General features: G+C 34.7%; 1 protein-coding gene across 1 annotated transcript; it reads left to right on the plus strand.

Moving 5' to 3' along the window:
- Positions 1–3,305: 3,305 nt before the first annotated feature.
- On the plus strand, positions 3,306–17,782 carry LOC118200547 (teretoxin Tsu15.4-like). Its single transcript, XM_035372508.2, has 4 exons — positions 3,306–3,433; positions 4,318–4,405; positions 7,774–7,810; positions 17,488–17,782. Exons 1-4 carry the CDS (start codon positions 3,392–3,394, stop codon positions 17,615–17,617), a joined length of 297 nt encoding a protein of 98 aa, XP_035228399.1. The 5' UTR covers positions 3,306–3,391; the 3' UTR covers positions 17,618–17,782.
- Positions 17,783–18,248: the final 466 nt, after the last annotated feature.

The following is an 18,248-nucleotide window of genomic DNA, read 5'->3' on the forward strand; positions in this document are numbered from 1 at the left end:
CTTACATTCGCGAGTGATTAGAAAAGCCGCTAATCTAAGCGCATTTAGTAGAGGGCAGATTATATTAACACGAAACCTCGGAACAAGTATCTCCAAAATTGCACGACTGGAAGGTTGTTCACAATCTACCATTATTAATATTTATGAAAAGTCAATAAATGACGATGAAATCAGCAGTAGACGCCAAAGTGTTGGATGTCCACGCGTCATCAAAGAAAAGGACGTTGGAGATTGCCCCGCCTGGTCCATCAAAATCAAGCCAGTGAGTCACTCAGCTGACACCCCAGTATAATGCAGGTTTAAGTTCAAGTCGTTCGGAAAACACAGTTCAGTGAACTGTGTTTCGGAGTTCGGAAAACACAGTTCGCCAAGCGTCATTGTCAGCTACACCTAGAGTGGACCCTGAAATATCGAGACTGGGCCATGAATAAATGAAAGACAGTTGCCTGTCACGTGATGAATCACGCTTTCTCATTCATCAGGTCGATGATCGTGTCAGTGTACGCCGTCTTCCAGGCGAACATCGCATCATACACAAATCATACACAGTCTGATGGTGGCGGTGAGCGTTTCTGGGACCCTCAGGTGTGCTGGCACAGACCATGAAAGCTGTGGACAATCTGAACATAATTGCGGACCAGTTGCCCCCCTACATGGCGTCTGTCTTTCCAAATAGAAATTTGGAAAGACAGACGAAAGAAGAAATATTCCAACAGGAAAAATCAAGGCTCCAATTGTGCTGGAGTGATTCAAAGAGAATAAGGAAGAATTCCAGTTAATGTTCTCGCCACCTAACACGTCAGATCTTAACAATATAGAGCACATTTCGGATGTCATGGAGCAGCAGTTCAGAGCTCAAGCACCACCATGTAGGAATATCTGAACTTTGCCTGGTCGCTAGTAAGGTATTTATTACAATCTGTCTCCAGTCATCTACCAAGAACGTGTGGATCCATACCATGGCGATTTGCAACTGCTTTACGAGCCAAAGTTTGAGCATCGCATTATTGAGGAGGTGTTCATAATATGTTGGCTCTTCAGTGTATATTAATATGATGTTGGGACCTCGTTTATGTCGCCGACCGCTTGCACGCGTCTGGAGAGACTTTCTACCAGTTTTTGATAGGTTTACACATGATATGACTTCCAGGCGTCCATCAGAGCTGAAGTGAGTGCTGTCACTGAGGATGGAAGATTCGCTGGCTTCCTAATCTGCGCTCTAATTCGTCCCAAAGGTACTCTGTAGGATTTAGATGGGGGTCTCTGAGAATGCGGGTCCAGTTTTTGAACACATATTTTGTTAAAACATGACATGAAATTTCGATGCGTGAATTGAGTAGTTATCCTGCTGGATGAGAAATGGGCCTTTCCAAAATATTGGTATAGAGTTGGGAGAGCAGCATTGTTCAGAATGTTCCCATACATCTTAGAGTTCATGGAACTATGGGGCCCAGTCCAAACCATGTAAAACACCCCACATGATACTGACACCACCAAACTTTACGGTCGACATTGTGCAGTCACTTAAGAAGAGATCGCCGGGTATCCTCCAAACTCAGCGATGGGTCTAACTACTACGTTGTTTTACAATCGACAATCATCACTCCAAAGAACATTTTCTTACATGTTTACAATCCAATGATGCATCATGGCAATCGACGCTTCGCATTCTGGGGAGTGATGTCCGGCTTGTGAGTGGCAGCACAATCTGAGGTTTGTAAACTGTCGACTAGCCTGATGAAGATTGAAACTCCTGGGTCATTTCAACCAACGAGAATTTGTGATTTTGTTTCACTATCTTTTTCAGAGTTCTACAGCTGCGTCCACTAATTGTTTCCAGACCGTTGCTTCGTTTTTGTGCAGTTTCACTGTCCCTACGTTTCCACTTCACAGTTACATCACTCTCATTGGATGTGGGCTTTTCTAGAATGTCTAAAATTTCACGAATTCATTTCCGAAAAAGATGGCATCCCCCTGTACTGACACGATCAAAGTCACTAAGCTCCTTTGACTTACACATTGTCTCACAAACGCATAAATATGTCCTGACAAACCACTACAAACACTTTCATAGCTTTCGATTATGCATCAAATTACGTAACATGCCAAATCCAGTCTTTAGGAAAGTGTTCGTATACGTTTGGCCAGGTAGTGTAGGTTCTAATGTTAGAGCAAACCTGATTGTCTCAACTCCTCTTTTCCAAAATATGGGGATCTTAGGGCTCGTATCTGTGCTTAGGCAGTTTCGGCCATGGAGTTATATAATCTGTCTTAGTAGGAATGAAACCTCCTTTCATTCGGGATAAGATTCAGGCTCGTCAAGAACCATACTGGTACTGTTCTTGTCTGTTTTAAGTTTTTGGTGTCACTACATATTAAATACTCCAGATTGTCCTTGGAGATTTCGTGCTGGTTGGTGTACTCGGTGAAGTGGCTGGAAGTATGGCTGACTGCTTATGGCGACTGATAAGCGCTTGGTTGTCGTAATACTGTGCATCTGCCATGCTTCTTGCTATCTTCTCGTCGAGGAGTTGAGTTGGAAATTTGCTATGACTCAGACAATAGTGGTGGCCGAAGTACTTAGATATAAATTCACTGTTTCTCCAGGTCGAGCTTGATGGGGTTTCCTGGCTGTACCTTTCACCATGGCTTGTCGTTTGTCTCCCCGCTGCTATGCATATTTGATGTTGTTATCTCAAAAACCTTTTAAATATTTTAAAAGACTGAACTGTTAAAAATCCTTAAGTGTTTCTATTTCAAATAAATGCCAAATATTATGTCATCACTCAGATTGTGTACGAATCCGGTGAAATGAGTTTCCAGAGATCGAATTATTTCTTTTTATACATGCATTTTAATTAATATAATTTTTTTGTTTCAAAGATCGTCCATATTCAGCAGTTAAGAAATTAAAATGTTTTATGTATAATTACGGATGCTTTAATAGTATCCATTTATTTAATATAATGACTTTAATTAAAATTAAAAAAATATTTTAAAAATATTTCTAAAAGTTCAAACAGATGAACACATTTTTTCAAATAGCAGATGTATTTAAATTATAATAAAGGACAATTTTAAATGAGTACAATTTAAATGAAATTTTTATAATTGTTATAGATTGCAACTTATTTTAAGAACTTTCATACACATATTCTTTATTGCACGTCTATTTAGACAGATATATTACTATAGAGATACGACTGTCACAATAAAACCACCTGGGAGTTACTTTGTTGATTTAAATAACATGCAGATTGAGATTGCTCACATGTCAACAGTAAATGACAAACTGCCAACGTTGTTCTCAAAATATTAGGAAATTAATCGTTTGTTTGTAATACACTTATATAAGGAGGAGGAAGAAAGAGCATTTTCTAGTAATACGTATATGTTATTTAAATTAGAGATAACTCTTTTCCATTTATTACAGGTAAGGCTACTTTACTGCATGTTAGGGTAAAATAGAATTTACAATAGAAAGCTTCTTCTTATAATTAAATATTTCAACTTTTTTTTTAATTTATGTAAGTTTTAGTTTTCCTAGCACATAAAAATTTGGGATCACATGACTTTTAAATAAAAAGAATGTCTTTAGCCCAAAGGAGCGTCAGCTCAGAAGGGATATTAATTTCCTTTTGGCATTTTGCATCGATTCACTGTAAATGTCCGTATCACAGTCCGTATCAAACTGTTGCCACCAAATATTATTGCGCTGTATTATATTTAAAAAAATTAAATAATGAAGAATTTGCATAAATGTATGAATATTTCTCGCATTGTGATAAAGCAACGGTACCTAGAGCCATCAAATTTTGAATAAAGTAGTCCTCCTCCGAATATGGGTATCTGGAAGCCCAAATTTGGAATTTGAAATTTCTTTTATTATTAAATTCATATTTTATAACACTTTAAAGAATTTTTGATTAACAAACTCAACGATTTCAAAGTGAGCAATGGCAACATTGTACCTAAACAGAAACATTTTTATCCTTAGCCTAAGACTGTGTATTGGAAATTCTAAAGATATGCTCATTTAAAAATTATTTTGCTATATTGCTATTGAACTGAATTTTATGTTTAAGTGCGAAGAACATGATATTTAATAAATAAAGGTAACACACAAAACGTTAAAAAAAACCTTTGGGCGTAATGTAAATAATGAAAGCTTTCAGATTTTTATATATATACATATTTTTTTCATTTTAAATTTGTATAAAAATCTCTATTTTATCCTTCTGAAAACTAACGCATTAAGATATAGCAGATTTTCGGCTTTAAAGTATTAAATGATATTTTTCTTCTTAAACGTTTCAGGAGAGTTTAAACCTCATCATGAAAAGCTTTTTACTTCTTCTTGTTCTAGTTATTGCCTTGCTTAGTTTGAATTCTGCACCTGTTGAAGGTAAATTATAGAACACTGTATTTATATTTCACCAAATATATATATGTATACCTATATATGCATGTATTATAAAGTGGTAATATTTTAAAGCACGAGAAAATTGTTCGTAAAACGTTCAATTTCATGACATCATTACCCATAGTAAAATAATAACCAAATTATGGAAATATATTTTAAATGGAAGGAAAAAGTGTTTGATGAGTAAATTGCATTTGAAATTAAATAACGTCTTTCACAAGACGAAGCTGTTATATAATCTTAATCTTTTTGTTTTTCTGAAAATGTCACTAGAGGAAATTAAACCGACTATTAAAATTAACATAACAGTAGTAATACAAATATGAGTTAAAATTCATTTGAAAGTTACATAAAATTGTCTAAAATAAAAAGAAATATTCTTAGCGAATACAAAATTGTAGGATATAAGTTACGGCTTGGTTACTGACAAAAGATGATCAAACAGTTAATGGGGACGGAATAAAAACAATATGAATAAAAATAACGAGAAGATAAATTAATCCGATTACAGAATATTTGGACTGTACTTAACATGGAAATATAGTTCTGAAATACCCAGCTGTTGTGTATCGAATTTTAATTGTGCTAATGTACTTTAATTAACTGTTATTAAGTTTTTTTCTAATTGAAATTATTTGTTGATTAGCGTAGTGGATATTTATTTTCCGCAGATTAAAAGATTTCGTAATATTATTTTCACTTGTTTGTTTGTTTCTCATGGTGCATTTTCGAGGTCGTCAACCTTCAGGACAGATTTTCTTTCACTTGTTTATCTGAGCTTCCCTTCGCTATCTGCGTTATAACATTTCTTGGTTAGTGTTCCCCAAACAGATTCTCTGCAGCTATTCGGGTGGTGAATAGGAGTTCTAATGAGAAAGTGTAGTTTAACTCTTTGAAGACTTGGGTGTTTCTGGGGTGTTATCCCAGACGACCTTTCCTTCAAACGACCACAACCGTCCCAAACGGCCGAAATTCCGATGTTGTTTCCATCCCTCCTCTAACATATGCAATAGCAGGTGCAGTTTTCCCAAATATATTGTATCAGTTTATTGCAGATAGCTTGTCCTAAAAATATTTATTTTTGTTTTCTTAGCTTTATTTGCTAGAAGTGGAAAGGAAGTCATTTGAAATCTTCACTCTTCTTTGTGCGTTAATGGATGCGGAGGGGAGGAAATTGGTGTAACTGTCGAAAACCCTTTCAGGCGGTTCTTTATTTTAACATACACATTAACGAAGGCTTCGGTTTTCAAAGAATTAAAGCATCTGTTGCTATATTTCATTTGACTAGAGAAGGAAAGAGTTTCGGAGGGTTTCGTTAACTGCTTTGTGAAAAAGCAATAATTGACGTATTTTGCTTCACTTTCGGTTTGATAAAGTTGACAGATAAAGGGATTTTTCAAACGGATAAGCGTCGAGTGAATTTTTCTGGGCTGAATTTAAGAAATTAGGATTTATCTCCGTGTTTAGATAACTCATTTTGCAGTTGCCAAGATGAATGATTTGTTGTTACAGTTGTGTTTCTACTCGTTTGGGAGGATGGAAAATAATAAAAAGAAAACTGAGAAAATTCATCTGGACTGGCTTTATGTGGGTAGAGAACTGAGATATCTTCGAGGGCTGAGTAGCAGTGGAACTCAGATTCTGTCTAATCATGAAATGGAAAACTTTCGAACGAAGAGGCTCGTCCTCTCCCAGTAACAGTAGGCATTTGGTTGCATGTTTAAGTGGCTTTGAATGCCGAATTTTGCTCAATATAGCCCCGCACCATTGACGGCACTTTCTGATAGCTAGTTCTTCTTCATATAAAAACAATATGTGATGACAGCTGTTGGCTTCGTTCCTGAGCGATCTCTCTCATCACGACTTCGAAATAATTAAGAAACATTTTTAACCTCGAATAGCAAGAGCAAATAATTTTTAACCAAAATCACAGAAATAGCAAGTTTCGAAAGATTCGCTGAAACTCCGAAAATCGGTCTTCTAGCTTAAGGAATGAATGCAGAAAAATACTGTCTATTGAGCTTTCTAATATCTTAAGGTTCTCATCCACAAGTTCATAAAATCAAGAACCAATGGAATGCTTTCTTTGTGGCAATGCTCATGATCACTACAGTATTTTCTTACTTAAAAGATTGTTCTAAAAGAATAAATTCCCCCTTGTAGTACAGTGACCTCTGTCTAAAAGGTAGTTGCCTGGCTTTTGCCAGTTATCGCTATTTGAAAGAATAAATCCTGTTGTTTGGTAATCTTTCATCGAAAGTAAGGTAAATATTTTATTTTTTCGTTTTATGTGAAATAACGCGTAACTGCAGCTATTGCTCAGATGGACTTGGAAAGGATGGAAAGAACATTGGCCAAATGGATTTTAGAACAGATAATTTGGCATGTCTGGAAACTTAGGAAGGAAATTTGCGCCCCGCATAAAATCTATTGAACATTCTTCTTTTCATGACATTAAGACATTACCTAAATCTTTTCCTTAATCATTAATTACACTGTACTACTCCATGAATTACACCGTACTGTTCTCTGGGGATAAAATATTACTCTAAATCACCAATTATATTATGATTTTCTCGTAATTGACATTTAGCAACATAGTAGTATTTAAATAGGAGATATTTGCAACCTCAAAATTTTCTCTGAAGTATTAAATTATTAGCTATAAAAAATGATGATTTTTACAAATAACATTTAAATTTATTTTCCTTTTAAGGCCTAAAGAAGCAATAAGACTCCTTGAAGGAAGAAGGCTTATTTTTTTTTCATTATACCTGTGTTAAAAAATCTGGTAATATCTTATAATAGAGTATTTTTAAGTATTAAATTTAAAAATGTGAAGAAAGAGTTTAATTATCATATTATGCACTGCATTGCTGCGTTACACTGCACTGCATTACACTTACACGAAAATTATCTGCGTAATACTTAATAAACTACACAGATAACTTGCCTTAGAACTAAACGGAACATATGCCGTTAATTGCAATGCAATAGACATGTCCTGTTCAGTGATTTCACTTCAGATCTACATCCACTATACTTGTTATTGATAGGGATGAAAAAATAGGTAACATTCTATCGTTAATATTTTTATATGCTTTATATGGCATGATAAATTATTGATTTTAATTAGATAGAGTGTTTTTCCATTTACTTAAAAACAAATAAAATTTATTCAAAACTGTACTCTTATTAAATATTCATCTACATTTTTCATATTTTAAATTTTAATCTAATATATAATCCATTACATTCCCTTTTTATAAAATATAAACTAATAAGGTCTTACTTTCTAGTAAATACAATATATTAATGCCTTAATAAACAATGAAATTATTTATTAACAGATGAAATTGCCTTGTACGGATTAGAAGAAAGAGCTGGGTAAGTACAAAGCTCTTTTTTCTGTATTTTAAATAGTTGAATGTATCAAACTGAAGCTGCACGATGTTATGCAATACGGCATTTAGTAAAGACAAGATAATAAGACAATTTACTTTCGCAAAATTATTCCCGAGCAAGTTTCGAATTTCGGATGAAAAAGTCATAAATTAAATTTTTGCTCTAATTCATCATAACTTAATTTTAACGAATTACGTATGATATAATTACTTCACATAAACTTTTACCTAAACCTGCAAGTTTAAAATTATTTTTCAAAAGAGTATTACTTTAAAAGAAATGCTATAAACAAATAGCTTGAAAGCGGTACATAATAAATGCAAGCAATGCCTATTTGCTGCTATCAATATAGCAGGGTAATACTGGTTTATTCGATTATGTGAAGGTAAATCGAAAATACAGAACTCCGTGAACTCAAAAATAGTCTCTTTGGATTGATTATATGTAGTGCTGAAACACAGATACTCAGAAAATGGTCTTTTAATCGCAATTAACAGAAACGCCCGATGATAATTTCAATAGGGTACTTCTCTCTTTTCTTTAATTTTAAAATATATAAATTATTAATTCCCGGATGACGATCAGTAATAATCTGAATCTCCTACTTCAATTAGAATAAGAATAATAAAGAGGATGGATTTTGCCTCAATTGAAAACATAAAATTGAAGCATCAAATTTATTTTAAATATTTTAATTGGAAGCTTTATAGAGAAGTTAAACTAATATTTATTGGAAGCTAAACTAATATAGATCCTACTAATGAACCTGGCTTCTTCTCGTACAGCCGTGAAAGAATACCAGCGCAGAAAGGATGAAAATAATCCTATTTTAATTTCAACTAAATGGGACACAGAATAAATAGGGCACGTACTTCGTGGTTTACAATAACACTGACAACTTGCGGTGTAAACTAGGAATAGTAACACAATAAATCTAAATCTAAAGAATAGTGCTGGTCTAGAACTTTTAGTTACGGCTAATTTAGCTTGATTCGACAAACCGTGATAATTTTTCAAAATGGCCAAAAGGCGTATCAGCGTTACTGCTCTGACTAGCGAAGGTATGCTCTGAGTAAACTCCGAAATTCACCTGTTTAACTACTCACTTCACTTAACTTTAAATTTACATCCTGGCGAAGAAAAACGAGGGGAAATTTAGGAATTCAGGAAAGATAGCAAAAATTTGAATAATACGTTTGTTCAACTAAGGGAAACCCTACAGCTTGAAAAATTACGGAATAATAATAATTATTATAAATCTAAAAAGGAGGCTACCAGATGCATAAAATTTATATATCTGAAATGTTTATTACGCATGTAGCGTAAATTTGTCTTAATTAATTTACCTTAAGTATACTGTTAAATTACTATTTTATTTTAATAGAAATTTTAAAGATCAACAAAAAGTAAAATGCTAATTACGTATTGAAGGTGAATGAAAAAAATATTTTAAAATTTAATTGTCCATAATTTACTAAAAGAAAAAAAAACTTAAGTTCTAAAAGTAACCACTGTAATTTTTAAAAAAGTGTTAGTATCATCTATTGGCTAGTTAAGTTTTATTTAAAAAAAGCCTGATGTGGACATGACATGATTTCATTTCACGGCCTATTAAATTATACACATTTTTTGCTGCATTTCAGTTAAACTTATTTCTTCAAATTTCATTAGACATATATTTCTCATTCAATTAATTCAGTTCTCACTTTGCGGAAAGGCAAAAATACATAAAAACTGAAAACAACTCCGTTAAAAATTGAAAAATATTAGAAAAACATAAATAACCAATTAAAATTAAAACAGTTTTTTTCTTGCAATTAAAATTGCCAATTTTTCGAAAAAACAAGCAATTCGGTTAGCGGGCAAGATTTCTGATTTTTCGGTGCACAAATTTTGCTTTTGGCCCCATGGGCAAAAAGACATTGAAGGTGCAGAAACTAACTTAATTCGAGGTTCTGCTAAGTTTCAAATGTAAACAAATATGGATGCTTTACACTCAAGAGCCAAAACATTATGACCACTTGTCAATAACGAGTGGGGCCACCTTTGGCGCGTAACATAGCTTCAACCCGCCTTGGCATGGATGCCAAAAATCCTTGATAGATGGCCGGAGACAGATTGTACCAGATGTTGTAGCAACGGTCACGAAAATCCGAGATATTGCGAATTGGTGGTCTTTGGCCTCTGAGCTGCCGTACCTTGACATCCCAAATGTGTTCTATTGAATTGAGGTAGGATGAGTTAGACGGCCAGGACATTAACTGGAAATCAGCATCATGTTCCTGGAACCACTCCAACACAATTGTAGCCTTGTGACACGGGGCGTTGTCCTGTTGGAACATTACATTTCCAGCTGGAAAAACAGAGGCCATGTAAGGGTGCAACTGGTCCGCAATGATATTCAGATACCCTGTAGCATTCATGGTGTGCTCTACCACAACCATGGGTACCAGACACGCCCAAGAGAACGTCCCTCAGAGCATAATACTGCCACCACCGGCCTTTGTATGACCTACAGTGCAATGAGGGAGCAACTGTTCGCCTGGAAGACGGCGTATCCTGACACGGCCATCGGCGTGATGAATGACAAACCGTGATTCATCTGGCCAGGCAACTCTCTCCCACTGATCCATGGACCAGTCGCGATGTTCCCGGGTTTAGCGCAGGCGCAGTTGGCGATGACGCTTGGTCAGCAAAGGCACAAGAGTGGGACGTTTGCTACATAACCCCATATCCAACAGTGTCCGCTGAACAGTGTGCTCCGATACTTTTATACTTGGTCCTGCATTGTATTCGGCTGTCAGCTGAGCCACTATCTGGTTCTGGTTTTGCTTCACCATGCGAGACAGTCTCCGACGAACTTTTTCCTTGATAGCGTGTGGACGTGCAACACCATGTCATCTACTGCTGGTTTCACCGTCATCCATCCACTTTTCATACGTACTAACAACTATAGATCGCGAACAACCCACGAGTCGTGCAGTTTAGGAAATACTTGTTCCGAGCCTTCGAGCCATTACAATCTGCCCTCTAGCAAAGTCGCTTAGATCCGCAGCCTTTCCCATCACACACAGAAGTAAGTGAAAGAATGGTTCTTCAGACTTTCCAGCAGCAGGTAAATACCACTTCCACCTGATCACGTGACTTCCACGTCATCCAGGCGCGTTCATCGCAAAATGTGGGGCTGGTCATAATGTTTTGGCTCTTGAGTGTATTAGACTTAGTCACACTTAAACAACTTTTAAATTGTTGATAATCCTACAACTATCGCATGCAAACTAATTAAAAGCATAAAACTTTAACCGAACATAAAAACAGCATAATTTAATTACTTTTAAAGTAAAAAAGGCACAATTTACCAACATACAGGAATCAATAAAACTGAGCTCACCGAGAAGAGTGGGTATTTATATTTATATATAAATGCTGCTGCCGAAATGAACCAAAAAGAGAGATGCAAAGCTACATGTTATAGCAATCCTATATATAAAAGTTCAGTGTTCTGAGGTTACTCATATTTGAGTTATGCGAGATACATACGCATGTAGAATTTTTCCTGACGAACTGACGTCACGAAAATTTCTCCTCTGAATCCATTTTATAATCCGTTTTGTGTAAAAGAGTCCTTTATTATGTCCTTAAGTACAAATCTCATGCAAAAACATCGTTAAATTGCATTCAACAGCGGTCAAAATGGATGTTTTCGTTCAAATATGATACCCAAAAGTTTTCGTGATTACAATACTTCCTTTACTTCGCATAAGGAAGAAAACACTAACCCCCCGAGCCATATAACATAGGCGGAATATATATGTAGGCATACGTACGTGTATACATTTTTATATGATTGGTGCATTCGATTGTAACGAAAAAGGGAAGTGCAAAACTACATGTTGTAGCGAACCCATACACAAAATTTCCGAGTCCTAAGTCTATTACTAGTTCTTGAGTTTTCAAGATGAATACATACGTATGTACCTACAGACGTCAAGAAAAATATCTCTTCTAAATCCATGTAACAATCCTTTTTTTTTTTTTTTTCAAAAAACGGTCCTTTATTTTGTTTGTACATACAGATGTGATGCAAAAGCATTGTTTAAATTGTTTCGAGAGGGGTTGAAATGTATATTTTCGACGAATTAGCTGCCCGAAATTTTTCGTGATTACAATACTTTCTTTACTTCGTACAAGGAAGTAAAAACGTATGTTAGCGCAGTGCAATATACAAATCTAATGTGAGGCTGTTTCCGTGTCTTGGAAAAATTACAGTTAAGCAAATGTTCCTGATCAGCTGACTGGACCGAAATATAGAATGGTACCCCTCTTTTTACTCAGTACACATTGTATACGTACATTACTTTGTCAAGCCTTTACTTTCCGCTAGAATTGCTAATGCTAGAGTATGTAAATTGTAGTAGAACGCGCAGTATATTCAAATTTTAGCAGAAGTAAGTTGAGTTTAAATAGAAGGGAAACGAGATTGTATGTGTGCTTCTTGAATCGCGAAAGTGAAGGTGGCTAGGGAGAAATTTAAGAACCGCGCGTTTCGGTTTGTGTGCCTATCTCGGCAGTTTCTGATGAATCCTTCAACTGCTTAATTAGTAAGCTCGCCGAATCTCAGCTGTATTTTAGAACGCGGTTAGGTTAGTTAAGATTTCAGAGCCTCGTGGATAGTGATATAGCTATTTATTCATCCAGTCATTATTTTGCAGTTTTACATTCTGTTTCTGTTAAACCGCCGGGTCGGCGTAGTTTGTGAGCGTCAAGTGGATGCAGCTGTTATTTTTAAAGTGGAATAAAAAGGGCTTTAAACCCTTCTTACGTGTTTGTGTAAATCTATATTTCGTAGCAGTCACTACAGTTGCTGACAAGTTGGGGCCACACTTTACCACAACTTATTTGGAAACAATGTACGCATCATATAAAATATAAATTTTTTAGTGTTTTAACAATACCTAGTAGCTTAGCATATATTTAGTTAATTTCTTTTATGCGAAAATTTGCTCTAGCAAAATAAATAAACGAATTTTCTATGCCATATGCTTTATAATCAGTTACGAATCATGAGTTTTTACAGAAAGCTTTGAATGTACTTATAAAATACATTCAACACAATAAATAGAGTAGATAAAAAAACTGAAAAGGATTGATGTATTAAAAACAAACAAATAATTAAATATGGACATATTTTCGGTCTGGGAATTACTGACATTAATGAGTATCTTCATCATATTACATGGTCTTTATTAAATTAAATTGAGTACTTGAGATTTACGGGGTATCATTTTTGCCCGATTTTAATTTCTTATGAACGCTTTTAGTTTGATTTCTCTGTTAGTTTGAATCAAATCTAGAAATCAAGGTTTAATTCGCTTCTATGGAAATAAATTCCTTGAAGTTTTCACAGCTACATAGTTGTTAATAAAATTAAAATATGTTAAAGAATTTTTTTTTAAAATTTCGGTAATAATGATTGTATTTAATACGAAAACGATTTCTTACAGGTTTCCTAGATACATTTATATTTTGCTGTACTGTAAGACAGATTAGAAAATAATCTAACAAATCAACTTCTTAAAAAAACATTAAATTCATTTATCGGTTATAAACGGCTTTTCCCAACACAGTGAATAGAACTTATTGTAGAACCATGACTGTAGGTTTGGTAATAATGATTGATTATTTTAATCACGGTTGTAAGAGGAAAATCTGAGGACATTACATTGAACATAATCTTATTTCATCAAATAGATCGGAAGAATTAAGAGACATTTGGTATTTTTGTAATATTGATTAGAGGGAATCATTTTCTTCGTTCCGAGCCAGTGATTTTCTTTCGCTTTCTGCAAAGGATTGAAAAGAATGAAGTAAAATCTGCAAAAAATTCGTTTTAAAATTTAAGAACACATAAAAAATCCTTTTTAGCTGTCAAAAGATTGTTAGTTATTTTTAAATAGAAGGTACAATCATAGGTCTCCCATAAAAATAATGGGGTGTTAACAGAATTTTAATAGGAGTGGTAATATTCAAACATCACATATCAAAATTACCACTCAATCCATTTAAATTTCTTTTTGGAAATACTGATTATCATTTTAATGCCTTTAGATCCACTTTTGCTTGCGTCGAGAATGCGTACTGTTTCGCTACGCAAAAATGTTCTCTGATGTGTCTGTGGTATTAAGCCGGCAGTACTCGCGCGAGAAAAACGAACGGGATTGCTCGCGATGGGTATGACATACAAAGGGAGGTTTCTTCCTCTCTTTTACTATTAAATCTGCACAAAATATATAAGAACAAAAACATAGTTTTAAAACATATATTAAAAATTTTACCTTTAATTTGCACAGTTCCGGCAATTACATGCCATATGTTTCATGCATACATGTTTTTCACATACAAACTTACTTTTTCTGTCTTTTTTGGCCTCACATTCAGAACATCTTTCATATGTGGTATTTACCTTCTTAGCAGGAGGTGTGTCGGCCTCATTGTTGTTCAATTTTACTTTTAGGCTTTGTGGGAGCATTGCCTTGTTGACTTATTATCTTCTTATAATCTTCTATCACTTGAAATACCAGTCTTTTTAGAAATGAAAGTCCAGCTCGATGCCCAGCTGGTGGTTTCTTTGTTGATAACAAAATTATCCGTGGATTTATTGCAGCAACATTCAACATGGAATAAAAGGTTGGCCTATGGCTAATAGCCATAGGCTAATAGTCGTCGTAAACAAGTCGTTGACTTGTTTTTTTAGCCATTGAATACGTTTCAGTCATTTCATCCACGACATCGACGGCACCTTTAGTAATATTGTAAAAAATTGCTATTTTTGGCTTCATGGCTTCTCCACTTTCAGGATAAATTGCATCACCATTATGCATTGTAGACAGGAGAACACATTTCTGGTTTTTTTTTGGAGGAAGGGGGTGTGTAAGAAACAATAATTGTTTCTTTCTGAAACCCAGAAAGTGAGGAGTAAACTTCTCTCTTACTTGTTTTCAAATATATTGGAGAAATTCTTTTTAATTTTTCCTCAAAGTCCCAGCAACTGTTATTATTTTTTAAAACGTTTTTGAGAAAGTGGATAAAATACATATTTGTGCAGTGTTAAATTCTTTCCTGAGTTGTAAAGAGGCCCCATCAGTCTTTTCACCACCCTACTAGGAGAGTTATCCACTTGAAACGGATCTTTTGGCTGCTGGCCCGCATAAATTTCTAATTTCCAAGTCTAGAAAACTCTGGAATCGACATTCGTAAAAATTTTGATTTCGTATTAGGATAGTTTTTTGGCATATTTTACCGAAATTGGCATCGACTTCTGAAAGGTTCCAGTTTTCGTCTATTGTACAATTGTCTATCTTCCACGTTGTACAATTTTGGCAATTTTCTACAAATACTTAAAACATCACGTGTTGGAGCTAGTGTATCGAATTCTTTCTCGGTCTGGCGGGTTTGTGCATCATCAAAGCGAAGGCATCTCAATAAAAAATAAAAAAGTGCTGATGGCATAGTTGTAGGGAATATTTCAATTCCAGTGCCGTCTGTTGCTCAAAAATCTCATATATACACATGGGATGATTTATGCAAACAAATGAGATACAGCTATCCAATAAATGCTTTAATTTCAGCCTCATGAGTCTTTCTTGCATATCTTTCTCAAGAAAAGTGCTCCTTAATCGGGCCAATAAAAATATTAGTACATTGCACTACTTTATCTAATCAGCAGATAAATTTAAGTTCCAAGCTTCCAGAGGAGAAGCCATGCTTTCTGAAACGTATGTGTTTCCAGGGAGTTTTGAAATTATATCTTTTACAGAAATTCTAATATTTCCACGAAATATCATTTTGCTCCATTTTGTTATATTATCCTTTCCTATAAAATAGTCACTTTCATTTGAATCAAAAAGATCGCCCTCTAAACCAGATTTTATTTCAGTAGAAGATTCGTGCTCACTGTAAATTTCTTCATCATCCGCTTCTTTACTATCGGAAAACTCTTTACCTCCTTCAGGACTTTCTTCACCCGAAGAAACAGTATCGTGTAAATTTCTTAATGTCGCATTTCTTCATCGTAACTTCGAAAACACGCCATAATGAGATGACGATTTCTTTGCTTTTACCAGTACTCAGAATTGTAATAGAAATGCTCGAGCTGGTTGTGACATATCATGAAATGGCGATTTCAAAATATCGATCGTTAGAACTTTTTCCCCTATTCTTCCCTTCCAAGGTTATGACATTGGAGGCAGCTACAGGAAAAATCACCCATTTGAAGAAAACTTTGGAGAAAAACAGCGAAAAAAGGAGGGAATGGGTATGACACACCCAGCGCGATCAAACCTGGGGTAAATTTTCAGCAAGATTCTAAAGGGCTTATCTGTGCTGGGGCTTATCCCACTGGGGCTTATCTGTGCTAACGGAGTCATTCCCTGTGTCGACTAGCAAAGGGTCGTTGCCACTAGGGTTTATCTGAGCTAACAGAATCAGTTCCCTGTGTCAACTAGCTCCGCTATGCTTGCAGTTCAGATTTTTCAATTTGCTTCCCTATGGGAAAAAACTGGTTTTGGAGATGGGCCGGATACGTTAGTTGTCCCTATTAGCTCAGATAAATCCCAGTTGTTTGTGTTCTAATGCCTGTGTTTAGAGTGTGTTTCAGTAAGCTTCTGCATCTGTTTTAATTACGTCTCTGAACTTTTAAGGGCCATTCACCCTGGGGTTTATCTGAGCTAACGGACACAGCTGACGTAGGCTTACCGTGACAAAAATTCAGAGTATATTTAATGTTTTCCCAGTTAGTAAATTATGTAAAGGTAAATGTTTTAATTAGTTTTTAAATAGTTGTCGCAACAAACCAAAAAGAAGAGAAGGTTAAGATTTCATTATTGCCGTGGTTGCGTTGTATAAAATAACCCAAAGGTAGAGAATACTAAAATTTAATCCTGATCTGCCTTAATACATAAAATTCGATAAAAGATAAACGTTGACTTACCCATGTATAGTACGAAAAAGAAAGCGTTATATGCCTACCTCTGCGAACATCTTTATTCAGAATACTAATACTGTAGTAGAAATTTAGATGCATACTTGATCACAAGAAATCTTGGTAACACAAGTCATATAATAACATTCGGGAGTTGCTCATAGAACAGGAGAGTAGAACTATGGCTATATAAATCCAGTTATGTGTTAAAAAATGTATATTAATACATAACATGTCTTGGAAGAAGTTTTTCATGTCTTGGAAGAAGGAAAGTTGCTAGGCAAATTTGGCTGATAAGCACGCTGGAACGACGCAAAGAACAGTCCCACACGTTTTACCCGGTGCACATAATATACTTTATTCATTAGAATGCACGAAACACATAAAATATTAACCTTTATTTAGTATTTTTACAATACTTAGTAGCTTAGGATATAGTTAACTAATTTCTTTTATATAAACATTTACGCAGGCATAAATAATAAACGAATTTTCTATGCTATGCTATAAAACTGATAATAAAACATAAGTTTTTACAAAAATCTTTGTATGTATTTATAACATAAATAAATCATAAAATGTTAATTTCTGTACAATAATGGTTTTGATCATCTTACTCTCTTTAAATTAAATGAATATTTTTTGTCTCGGATTTATATTCTTTTCCTTTCAACTCTAGCGGCTGTACATATGCAGGAATTTGTACAGAAAACGAAGACTGCTGTGGACAGCGCACTTGTGAATGCAATATCTTTTTGAAAGACTGCTACTGTAGAGGTCCAAAATTCTGGGCAACTGTTCGCGGTTAATGACATTCAAAGAAAATTGGACGTATCCAAAACAACACTTATATTTCTCATTAATTAAACATGTTATTAACCCCTTTTACATATTCTCCAAAAATTACCAATAGCTTTCATATATATTCTTTAACATTACTTTAATAAAATCGATTATGGCAACAAGATATGAAATTTTATTATTTCTGATAATAACATCGTTCATTAACCTTCCAGCAGGCGCGTATGCGCAAAATTTACTACAAATTCAGTTTTTAATGCATATTTTTCGCATATCGAAGCTGAGACGTCTGAAGGTCATTTCTATTCCTTCTTCGTACCCTTCCCCACATCATGGAATGTGCCGACAGAAAGTCATTTGACTTTCTTTTTTTAACTGGGCTTCTGTGCTACGTGGCAGCTTTTTCATAAAAGTCACGACACGCGCCTGGTCTTGTTTTAAAATTCGGAAAATGCTTTTTTTTTCTAAAATATTTTGTAATTTTGTGTTATTATTAATTTTCTGTGTATTATTTTAATTTGAATACATTTGACTAAGTAAATTTTATATCGGTTTTCATGGCAAAAATGTATGCGCAACTAGCTGAATTTTTTTCGGAAACTTCAAGAATTATCTGATGAAGAAGAGGAAGACAAGGAA

Source organism: Stegodyphus dumicola, chromosome 5 (genome assembly GCF_044657685.1).
Source record: "Stegodyphus dumicola isolate Sdum_Otavi_A_Nest chromosome 5, ASM4465768v1".
Lineage (NCBI taxonomy): Eukaryota > Metazoa > Arthropoda > Arachnida > Araneae > Eresidae > Stegodyphus > Stegodyphus dumicola.